At 46.8% G+C, this 24145-nt stretch overlaps 1 protein-coding gene across 1 annotated transcript in view; it reads left to right on the forward strand.

Moving 5' to 3' along the window:
• Positions 1–11301: 11301 nt before the first annotated feature.
• Positions 11302–24145, forward strand: part of PDGFRA (platelet derived growth factor receptor alpha) — a 34443-nt gene continuing 21599 nt past the window's right edge. Inside the window, exons 1-4 of the mRNA XM_014873455.2 lie at positions 11302–11541; positions 18825–18885; positions 20225–20539; positions 23256–23519. Coding sequence (XP_014728941.1) covers positions 18837–18885; positions 20225–20539; positions 23256–23519 — 628 coding nt within the window. The 5' untranslated portion in view covers positions 11302–11541; positions 18825–18836. The remainder of the gene's footprint in view (positions 11542–18824; positions 18886–20224; positions 20540–23255; positions 23520–24145) is intronic.

Below are 24145 nucleotides of genomic sequence, written 5' to 3' on the forward strand. Positions count from 1 at the left end.
TTAGTATGCTACAGCACATTTCTAAATTATTTTTTAAAAAACTACCTTACACCAGAGTGAGCACCACTAGGTGAGAGGAGAGGGAAACAGAAGGTGGTTTACCAGTCTATAGCAGGCATAGGCATGCCAACAAATTGAAGACTTTTATTGAACCTGTTGTCCTGTAAATTTTAATAGCTGTCTGGTGGCTACAGAAGCCTCTTTATCTGCATCTTTCCTCTACATGATAGCATAAATGCAGTGACTCCACCAGATGCAGTGCACAACCTCTTTGAAGAGTGTCAGATGTTGCTAGCACAATGCACTTTAAACTCAGAGAGCATCAGCCCAGCTGATCTGCAGGGAGTGAAGGACTGGCTTGGTGATATCTGCCAGTTCAGAATCCAGAGCCAGAGAATTTCTGCACATTTTTGGGAGTATGTGCACAAAGCAAGTAGGATGCCTGCTGCCTGTGAGCAGACAGCAGAATGACGAAAGACACTATAAAGGGGAAGGAAAAAAGCAAAATCTGCAAGCAGCCCTTACAGGGCTATGGAAGGATTTAATAAAGTTCTGAATCTACTTTATGGAATCTACTCCCCTGCAGGGTCGTGAGCTGTCGTGTTAGTCTGGGTTCAGGTAGGAAAGGATCTCCTGGCCTCATCACTCTGTGCACTGCCACCAAGGAGCCTCGAGGCAGTTCTGTCCCACCAGCTCTGCACACACTGGAATCCCGTTGTGTTTCTTCCAGAGGCGCCTCTAAATCTCCAGGGGCAGGAGTCAGTTTTGGATGGCATGCAAGAGCGCTTGAAATGCCTGTGTAGAGCCTGCTCCTGTGTTGTGAGAGGCTGAGGAATTTAAGTGAACGGTCAACTTCTTGAGATTTAGGAAACAGTCTGGTATTTAGGCTAGAGTAAAAACAAATGTTGCCTGCAAGAGCAGATGAGGATGCTGTGTCTCACTTCCTGGAATTTAGAGCTGGCAAACGCAGAATCCTTTTAATTCATATCATATCAAGGTCTTCTGCACATTCCTTCTGAATGGGAGATGCTGGAAGTGGAAAGCTGGCTCTGGTTTTTATTGTTTCCAAAACAAAGTCCTTTTGGTGATACTCCTAACAGAAACACTAAAAACCTTTCTTAGAACTCCACCTTCAGTATACTGATTTTTCTGAGAGACATCTAACAGATTCCTGTAGGTACAGCTTGTGACCTATAATGTTGTCCTTACAGATGTTCTGATTTACCATTTCAGTTTTCTAAAAGTGAAAAACATCATGGATGATCACTATGAGTTCAAAGAAAAAAGACATCCTCTTGGTCCCATTCTTTGCTCACTGCAACTTTGTGGATTTCAACCATTATCCCTCATTTACATTAGTGAAGTTACTGTAATCATTGTGAAATGATTGGTCTTTCTCCCTGTACAATTAGCACTAAACATGAGTCGATCCATTTCATTTACTTTGTTGAACTAGTCTTCTGGACCATAACTCCAAAGGGTGTTTCATGTGTTGGCAAACATGGGCCCAAAGTTTTCCAAGCTAATGCAAACAGAAAGAGTAGGTGATCTGAACTTTCACCTTGGTAGCCTTGAAGTTGTTTTAGTGAATGCTAAGTGCATAATTAACATAAATGCCAGCATGAGGGCACAGACCTCTGCCTAGGCTTTCTCCACAAGCTCAGCTGCTCTGTCTACCCTGGGTTTTCCCTGCCAGAGACAAACTCGTACCCCTAATACGGACCTAATCATCAGCAAAACCCCTCTCCATCCAAGTGGAGGACTTGAAGGCTGGCACCAATGCATTTCAATATGCCTGGAGACCTGTCACTACCACCTTAGAGAATAGGAAGTACCCTGCCTGTACCCTCTGCATATGGCACTTCTTGCACTGTGGTCCTGTTCTGATTCCAGGTCTCAGCATAATCCCTGACCTCAGGAGACTGCAGACTGCATCCAGGTCTTTTCCAACAGAAAGCCTATCCTCCAGTGTGTCACTCTCCTGTCCCTCTGGCCATATCTGTGAGCTCAGATGTGGTGGGACTGATCTTGGGCCTCCCCAGCAGATGGTAGAGACACAAGTGCACAGGAGTTAGTCGTTACATTGCCATACCAATGTGACACATTCAAAGTGACATCAGGATGATATCATATTTCTCAGCACTGACTCCTTACCAAAGCCACAGTGCTGCTGTATTTTGGATTCATTACCTGCTGTCATAATGAAAGGGTTATTTTTTCACCTGAACAGATTAAAAATCATCACCCCTGGCACTTTTTAACCTCTGTAGGGATCTGAAATCTTTTCTCCCTGAAGGGCATCTCAGCACAGACTTTGGGTTTAACTTTTTTGGTGTCTCCTTTCTATTGTGGTTTCTGGAGATGCTGCAGGAGTTGCAGAGCTGGTGAAGGCATGGAGCTGGGTGGAGGGAGCCCATGGTGCCTGTGCTTGCAGACTATGCTCATTTTATTTTTGCTTCTGGGTGGGAAGCCAGCAGTTGGTTTCAATCCCAATTTGAATATGTCTTTCTCAGAGTCTGGCTCTCTTCTTGTGTAACACTGTGACGCTGAGATATTCTGGGACACTTTTACTAACCGTGGCAGAGATGCATTCCTGGAGACCGGAGCGAGGGTGTTTTTCAGTGCAGGGCCACATGTTTGAGTGATTCCAGCTGGGAAACCCACTCTCTCTGGTGGTCTGATGGAGCTGAGGTTTACTGACCTTCATAAAACTGTGCCACCCACTGCAGTATGACTGCCTCCCTCGTCACACACATTCCCCTTCACACTGCAAACCCCTGTGACCTGGAGCTTCACCCTTGCTTCTCCTGGGTTTGAGCAGGCAGAGCAGCTTAGAAACAATGATGGCAGAGAGAAGGGAGGAAACAAAGCTACTCAAGAATGACAACAGGCTTTACTGAGGCTCCAGTGGATGCCTAGAGGGATCCAACACGGTTTTTTGAAAGACAGTTTGTTACATCCTTAATTCCAAATAATCCTCACTGCTGAAACGGGAGGCAAACATCCTCCACTGTGATCCTGCTTCTCTCCTGCTCTTCAAAATAATTGAGGAGTGATACTTACACAAGGTGACTGCCTACCCTAGCTCCTCTTGTCCCTTTATCTTCATTCAGATGTTAATGATGGTTTAAACCAATGTTTATGATTCACAGGCCTAAAGCAAAGCTAGGCAGAAGGTCTGAAGACAGTAGGGGAGCCAGTTATTTTTAACTCTCCTCCTTTCCTAAGTCAATATTAGGATAAGCAGCAATGAAAAAGGCCAACATAAGGAGAAGGAATTTGAAGCCAAGAGAGCTGCAGAAGCCGTCAGAACAAGCAGCTTCACAGGGCAAAGGGCAGCAGAGAGACACTGGCAGGTGCTAAGTGGGCTGGGGGACCATTTGTCTCCCACAAAAAAGAGCACTAGACTCCTCAGATATTTACAATGGCTTCTGTCCACTCAGACTGTCTAACTACCTATATATTTCAACCTCCCCTAAACAGAGCTGTGTGCCTCCAATATCCCTGTTAATGGCAGAGGCTAAGGTTATACTTCTGAGCACTGTTTTGATCAGCCCCCAGCTGTACAGCTGCTAATGTTTCTGGAGTAAAGCATTTCCTCAACCCTTCATCTTTTCAAGTTGAATAATCCTACAATGTTTCGGAAAAGGATAATCGGAGCAGGTTTCATCGATTCATTCAGACTACCAGAGACTCTTGCTTAGCAAGAGATTCCCAACAAAGATTCATAGAGGTGTGGATTTCAATAATACCTCTTTCTTACAGTAGTATATAATGCATTGGGAAAAAAACAACTAAGAAAAGAAAAATATAAGTTTGGTGATGGAAATGATGGATAAGGAATTGCAAGAATTTATTTGGATTTATGTTGGCTTTACAAATGTTTTCTCCCATTGCAAAGAGAGGGAAAGAATATTCTGTACTCTCTTGATAACAAGAACATGCTTGTACTTCCTTTGACTATGGAATAAAAACCAGAGATGAAGTGACCTGTGCCTATTCCTTCTTTGAGGTGTCCCTGACTGATGGACAAAGAGAACTGTTCTGAACTAGGCATTGTTTTTGTATCCTTACTGTTATTCCTTCAGCACTTATCTTGTTAACAAGGGACAAAGGAAGCAAAACATGGATGGGAATAGGGGCCAGGTTGGTGAGGGATTACCCCGCAATTCCCTTTCTCTGAAAGAAATCTCAAATGTGTAAAACCAGAATGGGCTCCATCTTCCTGGCTCTTGCAGTACATGGTCTTCCAAAGCTGCAATCTGGGTCCTCCTCCCATGTTTGTTTCCTGCAATCTCCCAGGCACTTATGCAGGACAGAGAAGGGATGGTGGATAAGCTCATTGCAACAGAAGGTTGGGGTGAGATTTGTGTCTTGGTGCTTCCTAATTCTACAAACCTGCTCAACAGAGAGATTAAAAGATTGCTCAGTGAAAGAGTCAGCTTCACCATGGTGTCTTTGCTCACTGATTCGGCAAGGAGTCCTCTACTGAAAAAAAGCTGACAAGGCTTGAGGCTTGATACTCATGTACTTTTGAAACAACAAAATAGATTTGACTCCTCCTACATGCCAACCCCACTTAAAAAGAGCAAAATACATTTTACAAATACATATTCTTCATATTCCGCAAGAAATCAAAGATAAATTACTCTTTCCCCTTCACCTTTTCTTTTCCTATACACACTAAAGAGAGATCTGATTAATCCATAATGAAATTCTGGGGCCAGCCGAGAGAATGACAAATGTCCTTATAATTTCATTGCGGCTGAAAGCCAAACCAAAAAATTTATCAGCATCTTCTCACAATTGTAATCAAACTATGGTGGTGTATTTTCCATGATGGGCATGGACCTAACAAATACAGTGATAATGAACACGGGAAATGTTAAATGACATCTCATTTTCTTATAGAAAACTGTGTAGTAATTTGTAGTATTTCAGTGTTCCTCTAGGAACCTCTAGCAGCGTTTGCTTTCCAGGGATACTAAGGAACTTTGCAATTTCTCCTTCTCAATATGTTGAGTTTAGCAGTCAGGTAAAAGTTTGCACCATGAAAAAAGCCCATGTTGATTAAGGTATAAATTCATAATTATTTCAGTGCTTATGTTGTGGCAAGAGCAGTGAAATTAACGATTTCACCAGCAAGCAGAAGCTTACAAAATGAATTTGTTTTTCATTTGGACAATGTCCTGCAAAATTAGAAGTTTCTGTACATAACATTTCTAGCACAGTTGGTTGTCAAGGGTTAACTTGGTTAGTGGAACCTAAGTGAAAGTTTTAAAATACTGTTGTCATAGAGAACAAATGCCTTCAAAGCGTCTATAGCATATGTTATTTGAAAGACCACTGAAATAAAGTCCTGGTTCTAATTATTTTTCTTTGCAGAACTTCTCTAACTTTATTGCCAAAGAAAAGACTTCCAGAGCCAATTCTTAATCTTAATTATACCAGATTCAATCTGGAATATTTCTCTTGAAGTTAGTTACACCAGATTTACACAAAGCAGAATCTGGCCCAGTCTCCACATTAGACTCTTTCTCAAAAGATAACTTAGATTAAAAAGCAAAATATCTAACTAAAAAAGCCAGTAGTCTAAGGATCATAACGTAACTAAATGCTGCTGTATCCTCTGTTCTTCAGCCACACAGAGCTTTACTGTCAAAGCCTGAAATGTAGCTTCACATGCATGACTACAGGAACCTTTACCTGCATTTTCCTCTCATCTCACTCTCTCATTTATCTCTCCATAACCACCTTGCTCAAAAGGAGTGCATATAACTGAGTTTTCTAAAGGATTGTCACCAACAAACAGGCAAATGATCATGCAACTGAGGCAGAAAGTGCTCTCTGCAGAATTAGATGAGGTACAAACTTAAACAAGATGATTTCAGAGAAAAGGGCCAAATAGTCTTTTGGAGAAGTAACAAAAGAAGAGAGGAACAGTTTTCCCTGACATTTCAGTGTTTCAGTCTCTCCTGTCTCTGAACTAAAGAAAGAAAAATGAGGACATGGGCATTCCTTGGAATGGCTTGAGGTGTGATTGGCACCTGCATGATTTCTTCCCTCACTGATTAAGGGCACAGAGCCCTATACTCCTTGAATACAGGAGACACACTGTGCTGCAAGAAGAATGACAACATGATTCATGCCTCCTGCTGACATACCTCCAGCATAATCTTGGTAAATATGAGTAAAACGAGTGAGCAAATCCAATGCCTAAGAGGAATGGCTACATTCATTTCCAAGTCTGGAGCTTTTTTCCTGACTGTGATAACATGCATGCTGATTCTTGCAACTCTTAGTGATGGCTTCACAAAAACCCCAATTCTGCAAGCTCTTAGGAAGCATTAATGGCTTCCCATCTTCTTAATCCTTAAGATGGGGAAGATCCATATTCAGAAACAGTCCATGCCACAGAAATAGAGGAACAATATTTTGTTTGTGGGGATATTTTGGAGCTTGAATGATTTGGCAAGTAGAGGGATCCTTTTAGAAACCTAACTACAATTCATAAACCTTGGCTGTAGCTCCAGTATTTCCCCAGAAAATCACCCCAAATGTGTGTGTTAATCACTAAGTGTCAGAAGAAAATCTCTTGTGGGATGAAGCAGAAAAATTACATCCCTTGCCTGGAGCATGGGTGTTTCTGGGTACTCAGTGAATAGATATGTTTCTCTCCTGAGCCTGACACTTTATGATGCTCAGCCTATCTTGGCTCTTCTGTGACCATGGTAGGAAAGTAGGGTGGACATGATGAGCCCAGGCATATGCGGGGACCGACATTGACACAGATGTTGGCACATGCCCATTGTGCCACGGTGACCATGACCACGACATCCAGGGTGGCCTCCACACCATCCAGCTCCCCCGTGCAGAACTCAGGGCTGGATTCCCAAGCACAGTAGCCTGAGGGAAGCAAAGCTGGTACTAATAGTAAATAGCTGCAGAACGAAAGCAGTTTGGTCTGGCTGTGGTTTTGTCCTGCTGTAATCCATTAATTGCTGCAGCTCGAAAGAACAAAGGCAGAGATAATGGTCTCGGGAGTTATGAACCGAAGTCAAACCTGGGCTGAATCAGCAGAGGATCCTTTGATTTCAGAGGGAAAACGTTTCATTTGTGGCACGGGAGGAATTTATGTCTCTGCTTTGCTTGCAACATACCACATCCCCCGAGCTGCTGAGCCCGGCCCGGGCTGGACCTGCGGGGCTGGAACCATTACATTCCCGGGACGGCCCCTCTTCGCCATATTCTCCAGAGCCGGTCTGTCGCTGATGAAGCGCAGAGGCAGCAGCGGCTGGCGGGGCTCGGTGCCCCTGCCGGGCTGGGCCGGCTGCTCCGGCGGGCTCCGGTGCCCTCTAGTGTCGCGGGCGGCGGTGGCACTGCCCTCGGCCAGGGGGAAGGCACCCAGCACACACCCCGGAGGCGTCCGTACCCCTGAGGAGCTGGGTCCCCGCCCGTCGGTGTGCCGGAGGGGCCGGGGCTCCCGCCCGGGACACGGAGCGGGGAGCGGAGCCAGCCGGCGGCGAGGGCCCAGGGCGGGTAACAGCCCCTTTTCCCCTCGCTTCTCCTCACCCCTAAACTGCCCTAAACTTCTGGGACCAGAGAGAGCTGTTTGTTCTGCCTCAGTCAAAAAAGTCAGGGCGGGAGCAAAAGGAAAAGCAAAGTCTGTTTTTCAAAGAATGAGGCTTCTACGGCTGTTTTGGCATCTTTTAATATCAAGAGCCAAATGCAACAATGAAAGCAAAACAGCTCGACGTCGTGGCAGCAGCGGCCTCGGTGGGAAAACGACGGGTACGGGGAACTACCTCAAACAGTCATGCAGGGAATAAAAAAATTAAAAAATAAAAATAAAAGTTAGGGAGGGCAGGCTGGGCAAAGTTAATTTCTTTTGTCTGGCTGCCTGTCCTCCCAGTGACACGGGATCCCTGCTATTCAGAGCCAAATTCTGTTGAACAAACAAAATGAGGGAATCTGTATTTGTGGAAAGATGGAAAGAAATAAAAATCTAAAAATCTGATAGGATTGTAAATGTACACAAGACCCTCCCACCGTCAGAACACATTTCCCGGAGGGGCTCGGGGCCTTGGTGGTCTCCTGCTTAGCTCTCCTTCCTAGGTGAGGCAGCCCTCACCACTGTATCTCCTCCCTGAGCGATAGATGTGAACACAGACGTGAGGCCGCTCTGCTTTCTCCCTCTCCAGGGGTTTGAGGGGTCTCTGCTCCAGGCTGTAGCTGCTCTTCACGTAGGGGTTCCCGCTCTGAAAGGTAAAAAGGGTGACTACTGCTCCGTGCATCTCTGAACGTGGGTAACGATAGTAAAACCCAGACGTGCCTTCCCATCCAGTCCAAAGGCTGCGGCCCCTAAGTGGGGGTTCCCGCAGAGCCCGGGCCGGGGCACCCCCTCTCGCCTGCCCAGTCCCGACGATGGCCACACAAGCCACTATAAGGTTGTTCAATAGGCTTATCCAGTTAACCGCTCCCCTGCTCACCCTTGGGAGAGAGCAGCAGGAAAGGATTTATTACTTGAAGCAAATTGTGATTTCCCCAAGGAGGGGGATGCTGAGCGGGGGAGGGGGGAAAGGGGCCTCAAAGGCTCCCAGCCCCCCTGGAAGCGTCTGAGAGTGGAGAGAGCAGCCCCGCAATAACCCGAGACGTCGGTGCTCCCGCTGGCCGGACTCCGACGGCGCCGCGGGCCCGGGGAGGGGGACACACACCCCCGCCCACCTCAGGGGCAATTTGGGAGCGTAAACAGGCGAGAGCGGCTCTAGCCCGGGCGCCGCACTTTCTTTGAGACGTGCAGCTTCCATCTGTTACCACATAAACACACGCTAACGGGATGCTTTATGCTCCAGCCCTTCAAGGGAGGGGAAGGCGGGAGGACAGGGGAGAGGAGAGGTAAAAAAATCCCTCCACCCCCAGCCTGTCCTCTCTCTAACCCCACGTCCCCCTCGCCTCCCTGGATGGGACCCCCATGCACTACACGGGGCGGGAAGCAGAGCTCAGCAGCCGCCCCGGAGGGTTTATTTTAACTACCACCTCCTCTGCCCGGGACCAATCCATAGGCACCGCCGGCTCTGGGCAGAGGGACCGGCAGAGCCCAGCTCACGCCGGCTCAGTGCTCCTCGGGGGGCGGGCGTGGGGACACACGGCCGGGCCCTTAGCGTGGGGAAGGGAAAGCTGCGCCGGGGAAAGTGTCACCGTCCCCCAGAAGGATCCCTGGGCCACGGAACACTTCCGTCTCTGTCTTCACAGAGTCGTCGGGCCCCCTCCCGAAGAGCCAGACTGGCCTAGGAGGCAGCCTTGCTAGTCCCTCAGTTTGCAATTTTTATTTTTCGCTGGGTCTTGTGAGATCCCACGTGGAAGCCGTTAACGACCTCTCGATAATGATCATGACAAAGGCATTATTCAAATGAGGCAGGTAATTGCAACCAGAAGGCGCCTCCTCCCCTTTCCTTTTGCTCCTTTCTTTTCGAAAGAGTAACTCTCGCATTACATCCCATCCTGATGGTATTTCGCCAGGAATCATCCCGCTCGTTAAACCAGATACTCTCACGCCGGTACATCTTGGCCTGAGCCCTGCAGGGTCACCCCGGCGCATAGGCAGTTGATGCTCATCTTCGAGGGACTTAAATTTGTGAGAACCGGCAGCTCTGATTTAAGTAATGATAAAGCATTTCCCTCTACAAATTAAGGGGTTCAGGATGCTGGGTGCGCTCACCCTCTCAGATGGAGAGTTCCAGGGTGCGGTGTGGGGTTTTTCCTCCTGTGTTGTTTGTTTGGTTTGGCTTTTTTTTTTTTTTTTTTTCTCCTTCGTGCTTTTTTGACTCACTGGGAGCCTGTTGTTTATTCACAAGCATTACGGTATCCTGTTAGCATTCCGACCAGGGGCTGCTCATAGATCTGACTCCGATGATTTCCTGGAGTAACATGTGGAAGCAATAGCGGGGTTGTGCACTCACCCGAGCCGAGGATGCACTAGTGGCGGGCTTGCAAAGGGCCAGGAGCGCCGCCGGGAGCCCTGAGAGCCCAGATAGGGGTACCCTCAGCCTGAGCGCGCATCCTTGGGAGTTGGTTCTCGTTTCTGCCTCTGTTCTCTTCGGGGCATCTTCATTTCAGAGGCTTAACGCTCCCTCAGGAAAGAGAAAAACCACTGAGTCCTGGCTCTTGACTTCGGGAACAAACTTTTGTTTAATACTAAATGGGAGAAAGAGGTGCGGGTGATGGTGGTGCTGGATTGGGGAGGGAAGGAAACGGGAGAAGCCCCGTCACGGAGCTGTGGGGCCGGTGCGCTCCCCAGAAGGGAGCAGGGACCCGCTCAGCTCCGCTCCGTTCCTGGGGCTGCACTGCCCCCTCTCCCGCGGCCGCCGCATCGCCGCGCCCCTCCGGCCCCGCTCGCCTCGCTCCGCACGAAGCCTGCAGCAAAAGGGCGGCTAGGGCAGCTCCTCGGCAGCTCCCTCGGCCACCCCTTATCGCCAGTGATAGCCACGGTCAACAAAGCAGAGATACCCAGCGCTGGTTCCCCGGCGGGGATCAAAGCTCCGTCTGGAGCGTGTTCAAACAGGACGGGCTCGGACGTGCGCTGCCCGCGCCTCCGCCGGCACCTCCGGCTCTTGCCGTGTCCCTGGTTTGGTTATGATTGGGCTCTGTTTGCGCTGGGCAAAGCGAAGGCAGAGACGAAGAGAAGAGTGTTCTCGGTCCCGTCGGAGCTGCGGGCTTTGGGGGGGCTGACTCCTGGCGAAGGTTACCTTTCGTTGTGTCTTTCATTCATAAATGTTAGTGATTCGTCTCTCCCCCTGTCTCTCTGTGGCTCCTTGTCCTGGCTGGCTCACGGCCGTCCATCCAGCTTTCTAGCCCAAACCCGAGCACAGAGGTGTACAAAGGACACGAGGAAGCCGCGAATTCGTTTCCAAATCAAACTCCCCATCCATAAACTCACACTGTAAGCGTGGACATCGAGCTCGGCGCCCGACCCAGTGTCCTAGAGGGTCTGAGGAGGGAAGGCTCATTCATGAAATTTGGGAGCACTCTGAGTTTTCATGAAAGTTTTTTGGGTCTCTTTTTTTTTTTTTTTTTTTTTTTTTTAAATTTTCTCCCCCTGCAGAGCAAAACTCCCCGCTTCCCCCTTTCCTCCCCCTCGCCCCTGCCATATGGCCAACCTCCCCCTCCCCTGCAAGGCTGCTGAAATCTGGAGGCAGAGACTGGCCCCCTGCCTGCGTAAGAGCCTCCCGTCGGCGCGCCCGCCTCCGGCCGCGGGGCTGGGGGCGCCGGGAGAGCCAGCACGCTCTTATTCTGAAGGGGCCTGAGGGGGGCTTCATTTCCTGACAGCTATTTACTTAAAGCAAATGATTAGTTTTGGAAGGATGGTCTATAACATTGAATCAATTACGGGACGCGGTTTGTGAGACCATTACAGTCGGATCGGGAGGGAGGGCGAGCGGGAGGGAAAGAGCGCGGCTGAGCAGGGAAAGTCACAAAAGACGTGGACATATTTTGGATGTTTTACAATCTGCAGGATTGGGGCTGCGGATTGTAAAGGAGAAGGTAAGAGGTGCGGGGCATTTTCCCCACCTTTTTCTTTTTTTACACCTTTTCTCCCGCGGCTTTTTCCTTGTTTATTTTATTAGTTTGTCCTCTATTTATTTGTTGGGGGTTTTCTTCTGTCTGTTTTTTTTCCTTTTCTTTTCTTTTCTTTTTTTTTTTTATTTTTATTTTTAATTTTTTAATTTTTTTCCCTTCTTCCCCGATGCTCTGAGCCGAGCGAAGGGCTTCTTTCCGCGGGGCGCAGGCGGCGGGCGCTGGCGACCCCTCGGAGGGGAGTGGGGGTGCAGCGCTGCGCTGCGCCGGCCGTCGGGGTGCGGCGACGAGCAGCGCGGGCAGAGCTAATGACAAACACATTGGGACGGCGGGGCCACCGCGCCGCATTCCTGCCGCGGGGGCGGGAGCGACCCGCCGGGGCTTCGCGGGCAGCGGCGGTGCCCGCCCCAGGGGGGAAAGCGGGGACGCGCACCGACCAAGTAAGCGGCTCCCTCTCTTCTCGCATCCCTCTCTTCCTTCACCCCGCTGTTCTCCCGTCCCTTCCCCCACCCTTTGTTTTTCGCCACCTTCCCTCCTCTAGATCCCCTTTCTCACCTCGTTCCCCCTGACCTGGTAGCCTAAAATGCCCCGAGATTCCGAGCGGAGGCACGCACACAACCTCCTAAAAGCGACCCGATCTCCATCCCTGCGCGCCCCGTCTTTTCTTTTGAAGTGTCTCGGTGAAAGGGAAGATGCTGAATTTAAACAGGGCTGGTACCTGGAGCCTTTCCAGCCTGCAGCCCCTCTCTCAACGGGAATGCCAGCCCTGCCGTATGCCCTGCCGGACTGCTAGACCCCACTGCTTCCTACCCCGGGAATGGCAAAGTCTTCACGGCCACCTTTTGGATTTTGTCAAGCGAGGAGTTGCAAACGGACCAGCCTCTGCCGGGCTGGGGTCCCCTGGAAAAGTCCTAGGAGCAAGTAGGAAATGGCTTTTTGGCTGCCCGCGGCATTGCTCAACACTTTTGGACGCGGATCCCGTAGCTCAGGAACCGTTCCAGAGAACAGGACTTGGACAGCTTTTTCTGGAGCCATCAACGACAGATCTAGCAAGGCAGCAGCAGTCCCAGGGCACAGCAGCCAGCCCCCGGCGCTCGTCCGCACCCCGTCGGGGAGGCGGCTGCGGACCAGAGGCGGGAGCGATGCCCTGGCCTCCGCCAGTGCCGGGGGCACGTTTCCAGCGCCCCTAGACGGTATTTTCGGCGTGTCTTTTGCCAATGCTCGAGCTCCCTAGCGCTCCTTCGGGGCCTAAGCCTGCACGCCCTGAGAGGGCAGCGCATCGCCTCGGCCCTTATGGGAACCTACGAACCCGTTGGAGGAGCTGCGGGCGCATCGCTCTCTCTTGGTCCCACAGCTCCCAGGCTGGGCGCAACCCCTGTCCCCCGCCGAGACTCCAGCCCGTCTCCAGACACTGAGCTCTGGGGCTTCGTGCTTCGCCTGACGGAGAGGGCTGGAGGAGAAGCGTCGGGCCATAGCACCAGCCCCGTAGAGAAACACGTCTGTGCTCTGCTCCTCTCCGTCTCCCCTACCCCGCTTTTTCTTTTTCCCGGCTACCTCGCATAAAGAAAAAAAAGTTGTCTCTCCAGCTTGGCAAAGACTTTCCTATTGTTTCCCAGACAAACAGTGAAGTGGCTGGGAGCTGCCATCTCTGCTAGGTTTGCTCGGCGTCCCGGGCAGCCTTTGATCTGCAGCCGTCGGGCTGCGCCGAGGGTGGGCGGGCCGAGGGGGAGCGGCGGCAGCGCCGGTGTGCCGCTCCCCAGGGGCTGCCGCCCGGGCTCCCCACGGCCCGACAGGGTCTGTCAAGCGCCTGCAGCCTGATGGGGGCTGGAGAGTGTGAACGGGACTTCCCACCAACATCCTCACCCCACGGGCTACAGGCGGCCGCTCTCTCCCCGACGGGACGCACCGGGGGAAGCGGGATGGCTTGTTATGCTCTCGGCATCTCCCAGGGCCTGACTAAGCTCTGCGTCCTTAGATGGGACAAGATACAGGATCAAAGCAAAGAGACAGGCATCAAAGATTGCTCTGTCATCGTCTCATCAAAATCTGAGCTGTGGAGATCCGACTTTTAACTCTGTGTGCAGAAACGCTAGGGAAAGATCTCCCAGCAAGGGACTTCGGGTTTAGCTTCTAGTTAACAATGAGTATTTTAGAACAGCCCTCAGCTAAACAGCGGTTTAGCCAACCTCAAAGCTTGGGGAAAAAAAGTTTGCAGAAAAATGAGACCTCACAAAACACTGAGATTTAGGAGTCCACAAGCAAACCAGCTCTCTCAGCCTGCAGGCACTCTCCTGCTGCTTTTAAGTGAGATCCCTTGTTCTGGTACTCTTCTCCAGGCTCTGAAGGGCAGGAGGCGTGCCAGTCCAGCTGCCATCGGGCACTGGGGCCGTTTTTGCTGTTAGTAGTTTGTTGATGTATGGGAGATCTTCATGCGGCTCTAGGGGTAATATATAGGTATTAGGTTTCAAGAAAGCAGGAAGTAATAAATATTTTAATAAAATACCTCTCCTCTGTACTGTTGGGCTAAGATTGAAGTAAAGTATATATAGACAGAAAATCTTGCATAGCCCAGACCTCGCAGATTATTTCCAGCTATACCAGTTGGTCTAAAAAGGACGCTGAAATGTATAGCTTTATATAATCCTTGCCTTGCTTGCTTCTTTATTTCATCATGACTACAATGGTACCTATTTTGCAAGTGAACTCTAAAAATTTTAATAGAAGATGTTTCCTTATTTTTTTTTTTTGAAAAATTAAAGGAATGGCTTCTGAGCTGTGATTTTTCCTGATGGTGGTGAGAATTACTGATAATTTAAAAAAAGCCAACCAAGAAAGCAAGCGATCCTTTCTCTCCCTCTTGCCTTGCTCTCCTGCTTGACTCATCTCTATCAAGCCTATAAAGCTTTGCATGGGCACCCAAGGGAAAGGTTTGCAATAGCTAGGCTTCCTAGTCCTTATGGTCAAGAGAGATGGATATTTTTTTTCCCGCACAATGCTTCCCAGCACTTGAGTTGGGATCTGAGGTGTTCTTTGATTTGATTCTGAGAACCTAAGGAAGATGTACTACTTCGAAGTGCCAGCTGGATTTTTTTTTTCTTTCTCTTTTTTCCCCCTATTTTCTGAGACAGTCTGGAAAACCGGCCTTGGGTCAAGTGGGAAACTTTAGGCTTTGCAATTCCTCCACCACCTTTATCTCCTAGTCTGAAGGACTCTGTCCTGAAGAGTTAGGCTGAAGAATTGGGACTGAGTCCTCGTTGAGAGGCAGTCTCACTGTGTGTCCTGCAGAGCCCAAAGTACTCAGCAGGAGCCCAGCACTGGGCTATCTATCCTTGATACATGGTTATTCCTTGGGCTTTTCTCGATGCATAGTTTTTCTAGGTACAGGCTATGCTGGATTCAAATATTTGTCAAGGGATATGGAACACGGAACACGCCTCATTTTGGGAGAATATTTATGCCAGTCTTTTTCATTGAAGAGCTTTGAGCCTTTCCCCAGCACAACCATCAGACCCACATGTTAGTGCTGCAGGGCAGCGCTGCTCTTGTGGCGAGTTGAGTTTGCAGTTTGGAAACTGAGAACCAAGAAAGGTTTCAAGAGGTCCTGTCCGAACATTTACATTCAGCTGGTGACATATACCACAAGAAAGAAATGTCTTTTCTTGGGCTGGCCTTAGCTCTTCCTGGAAAAGATCAGCTTTCCCAGAAGGACAGACTGCCGCTCTGACAAAATCACGACTGAAATTACCCAGCCCTCTCATAACAAGGATAATCATATCATTACGTGCCAAGATTTACAATCCAAATACTGTCCTATCACTTATGTAAATACAGAGAAAATGGGACCAGGGTTGGTGTGTTGTTGTTTGTTTGGTTTTTTTTTTTGTTTTTTTTTTTTTGTTTTTTTTTGGCTGCTTTTTATTTGTTTGTTTGAGTTTTTCTGGGGCTTTTGGTTGGCTTTGTTTCTTTTTTTGTTTATTTTTTTGCTTTGTTTTGTTTCGTTTTAATCACATGAAATTAAAAATGTAGGAATTGTGAATTCTAAATTAATCCGGGAGACTCAGTTTAGGCGGCTGTGCTGGAGACCAGCGCTGCCTTTCGCAGGACAAGAACTGTGGCTCGCTAATGTGGATCAACATTGCCATCCTGTGGCCGCCAGGACGAGCTGCAGTGGCTGGCAGGAAATCAGCCCAGCAGTCTCCCGTGTTCGGGAGATGGGCTGGTTTTCTGTCTTGAAAGAAGTTTTTGGTTGATTCACAGCGGTATGAAAACAACATATACCCTTGGCTCTTCTCGGCCTCCCTGGGCTCTTTCTTTTTAGGTCACTTAGAGCACTCACCTAGAAATATCATAATTTTCTAAACGTGTATTTCCATTGATTTTTCTGAACATTGATTTTACCTTGTCTTTTGTGGCATAGTCAATGAAACCTTTCTCTGTAGGAAGCCAGTGCTTGGCAGCTAGTGTTTGAAAAGTTGACTCCTGAATGATAACAGTTCTTCAGAATTAGTTTTCTGATTTTTCTTTTTTTAACCACTAAAGTGCACAAGAAAGATACTAGGATTTCAGTCAGAACCTTTCAAAAACTATTTAAATTCAATGACTATCCAAACCAGGGCAAACCCCTGCAAAGAGTTTGGGAAATCTCCTAGGGCATTACCTAGCTTTTACTATACACACCCATGTTTCTATTTTAGCTAGCAATGTCCTAAGTATGCAAGAAATTAAGGTTTGCTCAAACTCACATTGTATGTGTCATGTTAATACTGGCTTTCAGCTTGCATAAATCTACCGGCTTCTGCAAGGCTACACCAAATTATGGATTGATAGACCAGTGTTAGGAACTGAACCTGATGTATTTGTCCAGGGCTGGGATTTGGGTAGCTGGGGATAAAGACAACTGGTCTGCCATAAGGAGGGTAAAGGAGCTAAAAAGGTGCATACAAAGGTGTATGTTATTGTAAATAAAGAAAAACAGGATAGGTGTGCCTGCTTGGTGTTGTGGAAATGAGTAAACTCTCTTGCCCATAAGCGTGAAATAGTGACTGTGTTAAACCTTGAGTCTGGCATGGGTGTGTGCAGATATGCTGGTGATGGCACTAGCATTCTTAAGTCAGACGTGTGTAACTAAATTCAGTTCAAATAGGTTTTGAATGCGAGTGATGGTGAATCCTTAGTACATTATTCCGTCTTTCACAGTGAAGAAGTGTTGCTTTGAATCTTGATGAGATTAACGGGTCATTGAGGAAAGATCAAAGCTCTGGGTTGTGAAAGAAGAGCCAGATGGAGAAAGCAAATTTAGTTAAGTCCTTGTGTTTTTAAACTGAAATGTTACATTGAGACACTCATTGATTTCAGTGTCAGCCCAACCAAGACAGCAAGTTCAAAGCAGCACTTTGGAAATGCTATCACCTGTATTTACATCACTGGGCTTCAGTCCTCACTTACACACATAGCTCTGCAATAGCCCAAGTCCACTTCAGCAGAGCTGAAGATGAGCTAGGTTTGTGTTTTCTCCTCCTGTGGTGCATCACTTGCACCACAGGAATAGTTTGGCGAAACAACACGAGAAGGGGACAGAGTTGCATTTTCAGTCAGAAAAAGGAGGGAACTTGGCAGAGGTGGCGTAACATTGTCTTGTGGATCTTGGGAGATTAGGAGTCAGATCAGTAAAGCAGACCATGGTAAACCTTTAAAGAGTTACAGAGGGTTACTTTATTAGAAAAAAATGCAGTGTCAAAATGTGATAAAAAAGAGTAAAGAGGTTGAAACTGAGGGAACGATTTGATATCCAAGAGTCTGTTATCGATGGGAGACAGATACATAAACACATGGCAATTATTGCTAATTGAAGGATCAGGCAAGATGCCTTGTCTCTGCTGGAACACTGTTAACTAAATTTCTGAAGGTGCTTGTATATGTTTTTGAGACAGGTAGTCTTCTAATCTTGCTTCTGAGCCCTTTATATAAGAATATGAAATTCTTTTGCTCTGCAAAAGGGTGCTGTCTGCTCCACCCATAGCAGGAGGAAAGCAGGACTAGATCAGAAACACTTCTTGGCATGCTGTAAGCATTTAGTTCCCATATGGCACCGCCACAGTTGTAATAACTAGATGCACCTACGTGCTTTCATATCTCAGCATCAGGAACTGAATACCAGAGAAAGAATAGAAACTCTCCAGAACCTTTGAAAAGTAGTCCCTGTCTTGGCACATCGTCCTTTATTTTACTCCTTGGTCAGTGTTTCAAATTAGGGGCTCTTCTGTGCAGTGTTTTTTTAATCTAGATTGGATTTGGGCCAAATCCTGTTGATATTAGAAGTCACCAACAAAGCATCTGTTGGTTTCAATGGGAACAAGGGTTGCAGGATCTTCTCCTTTAGAAATTACCTAGCATGCTGCTTGAGGGTTTTATGTAGAAATGTCATTACATGGCACAAAAATTACATAGAAGCTGATTGCTATTGTTGCCTCTCTAAGACAGATGCTTTAGGATTATATGTTTGAAAGCTGAAATAACTGCATGTGATCTATGACTCTCTGCACTGTTGGGGAGAATAGATGCTCTATGAATGGCACTGCTGGCCTACAGTCTGTCATGGATTTATTTCATTAGAAAATTTCAGCATGTGTTTTAAATAGCATGTCTCTCGATCAAGGGAATTCTTGCTAAATAAGCCATAAGCACTATTGTATTACATTGTATTCTGTAAGCTATATATACACATATGTACAATGGCAAAACAAAAATATCACTCAGGGTTGTACTATTTGGAATAAGAGTAGCTTTAAATGTACTTTTTCTCCCGTAAAAGCTGCTTGCAGCTGAAAGGTCAGAACTAACTCTGTGAAGATGTTGTATCTTCATTGATTCTTGTGAGGGTGCTGCCTCTGGGCAGGGGCATTTCTGTGGGCTCGGTCCCAGAGGCTGCCGTGGGAGCAGAGCTGGTTGCAGGCTGTTGGAAAGGGCATGCACCAGGACTTGGTTCGTAACATCAGGACTTAGTTCCTTACATTGCCAGCGGAGAGAAGGTGTCACAGTGTCTCATCTGCCTGTGGCCACACTCATCTCGTGGCATGAGTCTCATTTGGGCTGTGGCTGTGAATAGGGGTCCCTGGGCCATTCCTCTTTGTGGCACCATGTGGGGTGATGGGAAGCTGCACTTGGGCACTGTAGAAGAGAGGTCCTCCTAAGTCTTATACAGTTGTCAGTCAATTAACAATCTCTCTCTTGCCTTCTCCTTTCTGTTTCAGTTGTTGGTAGCTATGGGTACTTCCCCATGGACGTTCCTGCTCCTGGGATGTTTTCTCACAGGTAATGTTCCTCAGTTCTCTAAGCCTCTCCACCCCTAATTCTTTGTAAGTCCATATTTAAACTCGCTTTCATTCTGCCCACAATAACAAACGCCACATGGTTGTCAACTGGTCACAGACCTGTTTTTTGTGCTTTTCCCCTCTGGTAGGATATGACAAGCCCTACTGATAGGGCAGCACTTTCGCTGGCCCATATTGGCCCCTTTGGCTCTCCTGTGCTGCTGTAAGCTCCCAGCCATCTTGTCTGAGCGTGCAGGGAAAGAGATGTGCCCACCTCCAGCTGTGCCAGGGCAGAGCAGTGCTGGCCAGGCTGCCTGTGTGGGCTCCTCATCCTCCCACGCCGCTCTGCACTCACCGGGGCTGCCGGCCCAGCCTCCCAACATCTGCTGAATAATGGTGATGGGAGGGCAGGGCAGGCTGTGCCACAGGGTGCCAAATATAGAAAGGGCCTGTAGACCGAGGTAACTCTGGGCAGGAGCGGAAAATGATTTCAAAGACAGTCTGGATTCCTGGTGCCGGTTTATTGCAGAGAGAGACAATTTCACTCAGTGGGCCTAGGTGCTTGTTTATTGTACAGGTCTGAAACCACAAACATATTTCCTTGGTGAGTTCCTAATTTTGTAGGGTTTACATCCTCTAATTTTCATTCCGAGAGCTGGACCTGCACCAGCCCACCTGCAAACTACCTAGACTTGCAAATCTGAGTCTGTAACTGGAGAATGTATCTGAAAGCCAGTGCCATATACAACATCTAGTTCAGTGAATTGCAGTTTTAGTTGGCTACAAGCCTTCTGTGCATTTTGGCTAGAGGTAGACCTGATGTACAAGCTCCTGCTCTGGCCCTTTGCAGAAATTGAAGGCAGATGTAAAATGCAGGTTTTAGTCTTGGGAAGTGGTTTCCAAATTTCAGCTGTAAGCTTACTTGAAGGCTGACAGGGCTGCTGGTTTCCTGACCATGGCTGTAAGAAGGTGTGAGATGCCTGTGACCCAGCAGCCAGGGTGTGGAATTCACTGGTCTGCAGTAGAGCTGTGTACACCTTTGGGGCTGGAAAGCTGAGATGTGGATTGGGAGCTATCTCTAACTTCACCTCTGTCTGTCTTTCACCTCTTGATTTGACAAACAGAAGTCAGCAAGCAAACACTTAACATTTCAAAGGAAAGCCATTTGCTACTCCTCGGGCAAAGCTTTGGCTTTTAACAAGGGCAAATTTCCTGGGACATCAGCAGGTCTGAAATAGTCAGAAAAGGAAGCTGCTCTGGATCCTCTCTGCTTCCTTTCACCTCCCTGTGCTGAGGCTGTTTTGTGTACTCACATGCTATTTATTTGTGTCTTTTTGCAGGACCATTCCTAACATTTTGCCAGCTTCCTCTGCCAACAATTGTTCCCAATAGGAATGAAATGGTGGTACAGCTCTATTCCAATTTCACACTCAAATGCTCTGGAGACAGCGAAGTGAGCTGGCAGTACCCAGTGACAGAGGGAAACCACAGGATAGATATTAGACACGAAGAAAACAACAGTGGCCTCTTCGTGACAGTTCTCGAAGTAGGAAATGCCTCAGCAGCTCATACAGGCCTGTATGTTTGCTATTATAACCACACACAAGTGGAGGATGGGGAAGTGGAAGGGAAGGACATCTACATCTATGTGCCTGGTAAGTGAGGGATGCCACAGCTGTACCTGGAGCTTTGGGTGGGAGAGGTGAACCATGGATGTTCAGAAGAGGTTGCTGGTGGCAATTTACTATCTGAGGAGGAGAAATAACCCCAGGGCCATTTCCTCATGTGTAAATCAAGACCAGCCCCTGTAAATCCATGGATATGTTCTCCTTTCTTCCTATTGGTTTTCACATTTTGGTAAGAGTTTTAGTTCTCAAGAGTGATGAACTCAAAACTTTAGAGGTGAGGTCTTCTAACCACCAGGGGCTGGAGAGCAGGTGGCCAGGTCAGCTCATCTGTGGGAGCATGTCCAGCCTTCAGGTTTGCCTGGCTCCCAGGTGGGGATTAACAGAAATGCCAGTCTTTTCAGGGGGCACTTGGGGAGACATTCTGGGATGTGTACTGACCAAACCAGTGCTGTGTATGATACTAAAGCTGCTGCCGGATGAGGAAGGCCATATCTTGCTCTTAACCTGAATTAGGCTTGAACTGAGAACTGGAAAAAGCTCATGTGTGGACAGAGCCTGGGAAGTGTAAAGCAATGGAGATGTCTAGGGAGGGGCTGTCAGCAGGAGGGGAAGGAAGTGTTCTTGCTGGCCAGTCTGACACAAGATTAAACACATGGTGCTACTGTGCAGTGCCCTGTAATTTTCAAGGCAAACACAGCCTTCCCAGGCCCTATGTTGCATTTCTCTTTAGTGGTGGAAAACTGTTGGACTCAGAAAAAATGGCATCCCTTCTTTTTGGAAGTACCTATTTACAGCTTTGCCCTCCCACCCCCTTGTTCTGACTGGAAATCTGCTTAAAGGCTTTCCCCAATCTCTATGGGATGAAAATCTTTATTGTCATAGCTGAGATAGGCACCAAAGGCTGAGCCACGACTGACTGCTTTTGTAAAGCCCTGTCTGGATGTTTCCTCAGCATTGGCTGGGCTTCAGGGGGTGAGGGTCACAATTCCAGGGCCAGAAGAGATCAAGCCACTGGATTTGCAGTAAATATTTTGAAACAGGGAACAAAAGAGAGTAGAAGAGATTGGAAATCATCCCGCAAAAACTGCAGCATGTTCTGAGGAGATGATGTCTGCAACAGCAAGGAAGATTCTGGAAGCGCAAAAAGCCAGGAAGCAATAACAGGACTTGTTTTTAAGGCTATTTTGCAGTGGCGTTAAGTTTTTGCTGTTGTCAGTGTGTGATTCAAGGACAGTGAGTCTTCCAAGACTTCCTTTCCATTTGCCACAATAAATGTAAAGTGTTTGTGTTTGCTCTTGAAGCAAGATGTTTCAGCAGAGGCTGCCAGCTTTGGCACGTATATCTCAATATCCAAGCAGCTCTAACCAAATTACCAGAAGATGTTGTTTATGTTAAGCAATCTTGCAACTCGCCCAGTGGAGGCAAGAGATGGAGGATTTCTTCAAGAGGACTTTTGGTTTGGTTTTTGAAAGCCTCTAGACATCAGCCTACCAGATTTGCAGGGCAGAGACACCCTGTAATTTTTTCCACTTGCTAACCATCAAGATGTCATAAATGCAGAAACATATCCTTTCCTCCAAATTATAGAGAATGTCTCTGTTTCCACTATAAACTTTGTCTTTACAATTGTTTTTCCTGCAATGAATTAGGAGGGCAATGGGTGGCAGCAACCCACTTTAGCCAGGGAGGATTATGTTGGGACTTCACACAATATCCTATTTTCACTAACAGCACATAGCAAACCAAACTAGGTGAATCTTGTTTCTGCTTTAAATTACAGTGGGAAAATGAATACATGGAGTTGGCAGCATTTTTGGGATGGAGTGCTGTGTTTGGAATATTGCTACAAAGAGCCTGCCAGTGCAGCAGAAACTCTATTGTTGGAGGGATTTGGACGGCTATTTATTAAATTTTATTATAAAGCTTTGCACAGAAGCTTCAGGCTAGCAGGGATTATTTGTTTATTCTGAATGGCCAAATGGAGACGATTTGAAGGCTGTGCTTTTTATGCATAATGTTATGCAATTATGTTTTAAACTCAGACTTTGGATTGGCTGGGTAGGAAAGTTGGCATGTATTTTGTTGACTTTAAAAGAAATAAAACTACTAGGTCCTTGTTTGCTTTTTTTCCTAGTTGAATACCTTATTTTGAAAACCACATGCAGTGACCATAATTAACTATGTCTCATAACTGTAATGTTGGACATGTTAGAAATACATGAAGATAAGTACCTTGAACTATTTTTGATGAAATGTGGCTTTAGTGGTGTTCAACATAAACAACATGAAACTGACGTCTACTTTTTTTTTTTACTTGGAAAGTATTTTGATTTTTAATTTTATTTTTATTTTTCCCCCTGCTTATATATTGGTCAGGAGACAGCTACTAATAAAAAAGGGGAAAAAACATGTAACTTAAAATCATGTGAGTTGTGATTAATAACATTAACATTTTGTGGGGAGGATCTTTAGTCTTTTTCATTTTGCACCCTGAATTATTGCAAAAGAACCTAAACCCTTTCCTGTTTTGTGCTTAGGAGAAATGTTTCATTACACGTCACATCAACTAGCTAAAATGAGATACCACATGAACTTAGCAAACCTTGCCTGCAATATCTGAAACATTGGGAGAATGAACTGTGCAAGTTTCACTTATGACCTATAAGTGGTCATTGAGATGCAATTCTTGTATATGGACTTGCTACAAACAAGACAGTGTAAGATTACCTCTTGTTTTTTACAGACCCAGACATGCCTTTTGTTCCTTCTATACCAGAAGACCAGTTCATCCTAGTAGAAGAAGGTGATCCTGCAGTCATCCCTTGTCGGACAAGTGACCCAGATGCTCAAGTGACTTTAGTTAACAGTTTAGACAAGTCTGTATCTGCTTTATATGACACCAAACAAGGCTTCATAGGGAATTTTCCGGCGGGCTCATACTCTTGTAAAACAATGGTTAAAGGCGTGGAGTTCAAGTCTGATGAGTTCCTCATCTATATTATAAGAGGTATTTATTTCCGTTCATTTATAAAAGCAGAAAAAGTGATTGTGTTCTTTCTTCACACTGTCAGAGCACCAGCATCATGGGGTTGTATCAGATATTTCTCCAATGATGAGCTCCTTGCTCCTCTGGCAGTACTGCCAGTTACTTAATTGCAAGTTTACTTACAATTTTGATGAGAATAACTTGTCCCTAACTTTATATTCTCTCCAAAATTATTGCGAGAAAAATGTTTTGTAGTCTATGTATTTTCATCGTCTTTGCTGAAACACAAATTGAAAGGCTGGTGCTTCCCAGTGGCTTTGAACTGTCAAATTCTGGGCAGACTGAAAAAATTATGATTTAATTATTTTGAAAACATTTTTCCTGGCCATCAAGAAATTCTCAAAGACAGTCACTGATTAGCAAAATGGGAAATTGCTCTTATACCCAATGCCTTTTTATAGGGATATTTGAGATAGGAACCTGTAATTGAAATTTTATTTGTGGATCATTTCTTTGTGGGATTGAACTCAATGCCTGTGCAGTTCATGCTTTAAATACAAATTGTTTATATTAGTATAGATCAGCAGTACTTTTAATGAATTTTCAAGGTGATTCCTCAGTAGAGGAAGTGAAATGGAAATCTTCGT

Source organism: Sturnus vulgaris, chromosome 4 (assembly GCF_052056855.1).
Source record: "Sturnus vulgaris isolate bStuVul1 chromosome 4, bStuVul1.hap1, whole genome shotgun sequence".
Lineage (NCBI taxonomy): Eukaryota > Metazoa > Chordata > Aves > Passeriformes > Sturnidae > Sturnus > Sturnus vulgaris.